The sequence below is a fragment of the Triticum aestivum genome, chromosome 3B, assembly GCF_018294505.1.
Source record: "Triticum aestivum cultivar Chinese Spring chromosome 3B, IWGSC CS RefSeq v2.1, whole genome shotgun sequence".
NCBI lineage: Eukaryota > Viridiplantae > Streptophyta > Magnoliopsida > Poales > Poaceae > Triticum > Triticum aestivum.
The window spans coordinates 427,170,120-427,177,376 of NC_057801.1; the positions used below are offsets into that span (position 1 = coordinate 427,170,120).

Here is a 7,257-nt window from a genome sequence, read left to right on the forward strand (position 1 = left end):
CGGGGTTCCGGTAACCCCCCCCCCCCCGGTACTCCGGTATATGCCCAAACTCATCCAAAACAATTCTAGTGTCCAAACATAACCTTCCAATATATCAATCTTCATGTCTCGACCATTTCGAGACTCCTCGTCATGTCCGTGATCACATCCAGGACTCCAAACTACCTTCCGTACATCAAAACACATAAACTCATAATACTGATCGTCATCGAACGTTAAGCGTGCGGACCCTACGGGTTCGAGAACTATGTAGACATGACGGAGACTCATCTCTGGTCAATAACCAATAGCGGAACCTGGATGCTCATATTGGTTCCTACATATTTTACGAAGATCTTTATCGGTCAAACCACATAACAACATACGTTGTTCCCTTTGTCATCGGTATGTTACTTGCCCAAGATTCGATCGTCAGTATCATCATACCTAGTTCAATCTTGTTACCGGCAAGTCTCTTTACTCGTTCCGTAACGCATCATCCTGCAACTAACTCATTAGTCACATTGCTTACAAGGCTTATAGTGATGTGCATTACTGAGAGGGCCCAGAGATACCTCTCCGATACACAGAGTGACAAATCTTATTCTCGATCTATGCCAACCCAACAAACACCTTCGGAGACACGTGTAGAGAATCTTTATAATCACCCATTTACGTTGTGACGTTTGATAGCACACAAGGTGTTCCTCCAGTATTCGGGAGTTGCATAATCTCATAGTCATAGGAACATGTATAAGTTATGAAGAAAGCAATAGCAATAAACTAAACGATCATAGTGCTATGCTAATGGATGGGTCAAGTAAATCGCATCATTCTCTAATGATGTAATCTGGTTCATCAAATGACAACTCATGTCTATGGCTAGGAAACTTAACCATCTTTGATTAACGAACTAGTCAAGTGGAGGCATACTAGTGACACTCTGTTTGTCTATGTATTCACACATGTACTAAGTTTCCGGTTAATACAATTTTAGCATGAATAATAAACATTTATCATGACATAAGGAAATATAAATAACAACTTTATTATCGCCTCTAGGGCATATTTCCTTCAGGAACCACGCCAAAAATCTCTGTCTCCTCATTGCATTTGCAAATTCCAATCCCATCCCTTTACTTTCTTGCAATTTGCATGCTTTACTGCATATACTCTTGTCATGCTTGCTTTAAATGTATTGTGAATGCTTAAACTTGTGCTAAAACTCAACCTTAACTTGAAGAATCTACAAACTGCTACTTTTGCTTGTTAAGGGTCTAATCACCCCCCCCCCCCTCTAGACCCCTCTTCTCGATCCTGTCAGATCCATTTTGCCATCCAACCGGGTGCCTCGTCAGTCCGTGGACTGGTCTGAGTGTCTGTTTTCCCGCAAACCAGAGGCAACCGGGGCGGGGGGAGGGGTGCGGGAGTACAGAAAATCGCCACGTAGGAATCTGACAACCCAACCCAATCAAATCCCCCTCCCGGTCCACTTTTTTGCACTCCAACCCTACCCCCCTGCTTTGCATCTACACGCTCCTCGTTCGCCGTTGCCAATGTACCTTTTTGTCCACCGCATAGGCATCCTCGGATGTCCACAACCACCACCAACGGGCCTACCCACCTTGGATTATGCCTTCATCCACCCAGGATCCCTCCGCAGCCAGTTACTCTCCACGCCAATGCCTTCGACGTTCATGGCAGACACCATGCCCGACAGGTGTTCGGTCAAATGCCATTGAGATCTTTTTGTTAAACTTGTTGTCATTTCCTAGAGTAATTCGATGGCAGTGTAGTTGGTGAGGGAGGATGAGTTCATGTGCGATGCATGGTTGGTCATATTTGTGGACTTTGTAGGCATGAACTCATGGGCTCAATCTTTTGGCAGCGTGTGCATGCTTCTTTTCATGAACAAAATAACTTCATGCCCTACAACATGCACGTCATCCGTTAACGTAATATAAAGTCAATATCGCATCGATGGTACACCTTCTAAACTCCGTCATGAACTATTGAAGTGTGATTCATCGAGTGGAGACAATGTAGCCATTGGGCTTGTCAACCATGGAGATCATAAGTTTTACTTCTTGTTGTTCTGCATGTTGGTTAATTCATCCATTCACTTAATGTTGCTTTACACGTTGTATAGCCAGCACACGCTGTCTTGTTGTACTACAAGACCGAGGGCGGGTCACTCACACATGTACATTGTTGGCTAAAACTCTAGGGGCAGTATGTGTGGGACGACATATGTCCATTCTTACTTGAGAATCGTTGAATTAGGAAACGATGATTTCAAAAAACTTTGTCGAACATCAAGTTATTTCGGATGTAATATTTACATTTAAACTATTTTTGCACTAGGCATATCTGCATGTTATTTATGGAAGAATCATGTTATTTTCTATAGTTATTTTGAATGTTGCGGTCTTAGGGAAAAACAACGGCATACATTTAGGGGACAAGATTGAATGGACGGTTCCGGCATCAGTGTCCACAGACTGGTCTGGACTAGTCTGTCAACAAATAGTGTGTCTGTTTTAGGGGTCAGTGTTAGAGATGCCCTAAGATCATTAGTGTATTGAGGCGAAGAAGGAGATCAACGCGCGCAAAGAGAGCGTGGTCGCAGCGGCAGCCGCAAGCGCCTAATGATTCATTCTTATATTGCCTATCGATAAATTGTCGTATTTAATTTTGACATTTTTTAGAAAAAAAGATATACCCCCGGTCTCTGTATCTAGGCGATGCATGCAACCATTTTACTAATTATTCACACAGACCTTAAAAAGTAATACATCCCCATCATCTTGGCAACACCTGTCGCTACTCCTATCCCCTTGATGATGGGGATTTTTCATGTCCGAGCCGAATACCAAACAGACATCGCACCAAGGCCTAACATCTAAAGTCGGGGTACCCCGTCCAAGCCACAATGTCGGGACTGGGTCACGCACCGGTCTGGCGCACTCTCAGTGTGCACCACATGCGCACGCTGCAAGGGCTGTCACCATCATCTTTCATCGACCCATCTTCATAGCAGATACTGACGCATCGACCTTACTAGACCTCTCTGCCATCGATGGCACCATGACGCTATACAACGTCGTCCTCCTGCGCGAGTCCATTGTCGACATCGGACGTCGATTCTCCACTGTGCCATGCCTTCGAGATCCGCCACCATCATTGTGTAGGATGAAACTCCGTTCCATCAAAGATGTCGTCCACTGGTCCCTCGAGTCCGTATACACCTCCAAGAATGACACCCCCAAGGGGGAGACGACACAAGAGCGTCGCCATCATCCGATCTACTAATCTAGGGTCCCCCCGGAGGTAGCAGATAGTGGTCTAGAACTTCTCAACGACGATGCCTTCAAGAAGGGAATGACACCGAAGAGTGCCGCCATCGCCGGCCTTGGCAGCTAGCCGAGAGCAAGTTTTCACCCAGACCCTCCATCAAGCGTCTTGTGCACGGATCGCCGCCTTCTCTGACGGGGACTAGACGAAAAGGGTCCAGCCGGCACGCTAGCACATCGCCGTAGAACCGAGCCGCCAGCCCACCCAAGCCCATCTAGGTCGGGCGAGATCCATGAACCCGGCCGCCACCACAGGAGCGCCTCCGGCGTGGGGTGGCCGCTCATTGCTATGTAGAGGTCGGCTATGGGCTCATTGTGTTATGTATTTTCTCGATGCTTCATTTTGAGCAAATAAAATCCAAGCTTTGTCAATAATGATAGCCATTCATAAAAAGAAGGAACTGCAAGAAATTTCGTTAACAGAAAACTAACTAAAAGTCCTTTTCCTCAAATTTCACCTAAAATCCGTTTTCTAGAAACTGAGCTTGTATCCAAACAACCACTTACGTATCTGCGTAGGTCATACATACATAATAAGAACAAAAGAAGCAGGTATCCGCAAACGCCAAGCGACGGTATCCTTCGGCTCCGCGGTTGCTCCCGATTCCACGAAAATGAAGACAACATCCTGACTTATTAACAGTTACAACGTCTCCGCTTGGGTTTCTTGCCACGCTTTGTCGATGAAAAACAACAAACAAGGAGTCCCGCCTTTTGCTTGTCCTTGGTGTGTGGCACATCGTTTTCCACAATTCTCATTGGCAACCGCCAAAATTTTCTAAGAAGAAACGAGAAGATAAGAAAAACATGTGATGCCAAACAGGGCAGAGCACCCACCCTCGTATCATATCGACCACACTTGCTGTGCCTATATAGCATTCCATCTTCCACCGCACCTGCTCTAGTTGTACCGCACCACGCAGTTTTATTGCAGTAAGAAACTAATGGAGGTCGACGTAGCAGCAACTACACTGGGAGTCGGAGGTGATGTGTCTTCTCCTTCATCGCTGAGCCTGCTCTGTGGTCTCTCTGCGCTGCTCGTCCTCCTGTGGGCGGTCTCCCGGGCCGCCGAGACATGCTGGCTGAGGCCACGGCGGCTCAGCCGGGCGCTCAGGGCGCAGGGCCTGGGCGGCACGGCGTACCGCTTTCCCGCCGGGGACCTCGCGGACAACGGCCGGCTCAACGAGGAGGCTCGGTCCAAGCCCATGCCGCCGTGCCACGACATTGTGCCCCGTGTGGCGCCACACCTCCTCAACATCGTCAAGGAGCACGGTAGGAGAATTTTGTTGTTGCTCAAGTTGAATTTCTCTCTGGTTGAATATGTCTTTTCTTTCCGTTTTCCCGACATGAAAATTGATGTCACAGTATACTGAAGTATCTATGTTACTATTGCTCTTCTTGTACGGGCATCTGTTGAATTAATCCTGCTCAAGGTCGCATTAAAAACAAGATACTATTATTGTTGTCTCTACTTCAGTTTTTTCTTGAATTCCCGCGAAAAAAATCATTTTCCCCAAAAATTTCTGACGGCAATCAGTTTTGAACTGCATGTAGGCAACGTTTGCATCACCTGGTTTGGACCAGTCCTAAGGATGGTCATAGCAGAGCCAAAGCTAGTGAGAGAGATCCTATCAGACAAGTCGGGCCATTTCGAAAAATTCACCAACAAACGTCTGGGAAAACTGATAGCCCTTGGGCTTGCGAGCTACGACGGTGAGAAATGGGCGATGCACAGGAGGATCTTGAACCCCGCTTTCCATCTCGAAAAGCTCAAGGTAGTACTGTTCTTTCTTACTAGGGTAGCTCCTAACCCGATCAGGGTGTGTGTGCGCGCGCGCTAACTGAAGCTGTTTACAGAGCATGTTGCCGGCTTTCTCGACATGCTGCACCGAGTTGATAAGCAGCTGGGAAAGTAAACTAGCCGGTTCTGATGGATCACATGAAATAGACATATGGGAGGATTTCCAGAACCTCACCGGAGACGTGATCTCTCGCACGTCGTTCGGTAGCAGCTTCATGGAAGGGCGAAGGATCTTCCAGCTTCAGGCAGAGCAAGCAGAGCGAATTATCAAGGCCTTCCAGTATATGTACATCCCAGGCTACCTGTAAGCACACTTCCTGTACCAATTACTCTTGACATAGTCCTTTTTTTTTCTGAAGTACAGTAACTTTTTTCCTTGTAAAATTCAGAGTAAGCATGAATGATGCGACTGCCCTTTTTCAGCTTTTTTCCAACCGAAAACAACAAGAGGATGAAGCAGATCAACCGAGAGATTGAAGGGCTCCTGAGAGGCATCATCGAGAAGCGGGAGCGCGCGATGGAGAACGATGGGCTTAGTAGCGGCAACGACTTGCTTGGCCTGATGCTGCAGTCAAACAAGGAGAGCGGGACGTCAAGGATGAGGATGAGCACCGAGGATGTGATCGAGGAGTGCAAGCTCTTCTACTTCGCGGGGATGGAGACCACGTCCGTGCTGCTCACCTGGACGCTGGTCGTCCTGGGAATGCACCCCGAGTGGCAGGATCGGGCCAGGGAAGAAGTCCTCAGCGTCTTCGGCAAGGACAAGCCCAACTTCGACGGCCTGGGTCGACTCAAAACGGCAAGTATCTCTCACACTTTACTTTCAAGTTTCGCCTACAACTCATTACTGACTATGATTCGGCTCCAATTTCCTTGCCCAGGTGACCATGATACTGTATGAAGTGCTCAGGCTGTACCCACCGGCGGTCACGCTGAACCGGAAGACATCCAGACAGATGCAGATTGGAGGCATCACCTACCCTGCGGGCGTGCTGCTGGAGCTGCCAATAATCATGGTTCACCACAACCCGGATGTATGGGGGAAGGACGTGCTGGAGTTCAAGCCGGAGAGGTTTGCGGAGGGGATTTCCAAGGCAACTAAGGACCAGCCGGTCTTCTTCCCGTTCGGCTGGGGCCCGAGGATTTGCATCGGCCAGAACTTCGCGATGCTGGAAGCCAAGATGGCCCTGAGCATGATCCTTCAGCGTTTCGAGTTCCAGCTCTCACCTTCCTACACGCATGCGCCGTATACAGTCATCACACTGCATCCTCAGCATGGAGCGCAGATTATACTCAAGAGTCTCTGATCGTCATCTTGTCTTGCGGCTTTGTCGACCTGTCGTGGGTAAGTTACCTGTGGGGTAACTTGGTAAGTGGAAGAAGTAAATTGAATGAAATGAGCTAGACTCTTTCATTTGATCCTGAAACTGGGTATTTGTACATGGTTAAGTACGTGTTGTTCACACCGGTTACGGGGAACACAACTGTTAGCAAAGTTGGTTTATCTACTACCACTATAAAAGAAAGAGAGGGGCAGATCCAAACAATCAGACCCATCCATTATCAAGATCTAATGGCCCTGAATCCTTCGGTGTTTAACGCTAACAAGCCACGCAATAAGCCTCCATCGATCGCTAACCCACCTGCCGTTCGAAAAACAGAACCGCTGTCAACACCGCACGCCCGCACGACCCCTCGGCCCTCGCCCCCTCCATCCCCTCCTCCCAACTGACGTTCCTGGGTCAGAGGTGGTTGTCTCAGCCGCCCCATGCCACGCCAATGGCAATGGCGGCGTGCACGACGATTTCCTCCACCAGATGCTCGGCAGCCTGCCGCCCTCGGCTTGACACGACCATGCCGCTAGGACGAAGCCTGAGGACCGCGCCCAGCCTGATGGGATAAAGCAGCAGCTGTTTAGGGGGCCGTACGACCTGTCGGTGATGCTGGCGTCGCGGCTTTGTCAGCACCAGATTAGCGGCATCCCGGCTGCGGCGTCACAGCGGCGAAGTAGAGATGGTGCTACAGAACCTCGCCGATCTGAGATAGGGCCACCACAACGACATGCTTCTCAAGGGCATGGGCTGCTCGCCATCCATCGGGGTCGACGGTGGCGGCGATGGCGTC

At 48.9% G+C, this 7,257-nt stretch overlaps 1 protein-coding gene across 1 annotated transcript; it reads left to right on the plus strand.

Moving 5' to 3' along the window:
- The first annotated feature begins 4,243 nt into the window (after window positions 1-4,243).
- On the plus strand, window positions 4,244-6,707 carry LOC123065453 (cytochrome P450 72A14). The gene is made up of 5 exons (XM_044488725.1): window positions 4,244-4,604; window positions 4,887-5,107; window positions 5,190-5,437; window positions 5,557-5,932; window positions 6,015-6,707. Exons 1-5 carry the CDS (start codon window positions 4,277-4,279, stop codon window positions 6,438-6,440), a joined length of 1,599 nt encoding a protein of 532 aa, XP_044344660.1. The 5' UTR covers window positions 4,244-4,276; the 3' UTR covers window positions 6,441-6,707.
- The last annotated feature ends 550 nt before the right edge of the window (window positions 6,708-7,257 follow it).

Bases quoted from the DNA above. Each gene is read 5' to 3' on its own strand.
- LOC123065453 (XM_044488725.1), top strand. From the start codon at position 4,277: ATGGAGGTCGACGTAGCAGCAACTACACTGGGAGTCGGAGGTGATGTG. The intron at 4,605-4,886 runs GTAGGAGAATTT...AACTGCATGTAG, and splicing joins CAACATCGTCAAGGAGCACG to GCAACGTTTGCATCACCTGG. The intron at 5,933-6,014 runs GCAAGTATCTCT...TTCCTTGCCCAG, and splicing joins GCCTGGGTCGACTCAAAACG to GTGACCATGATACTGTATGA.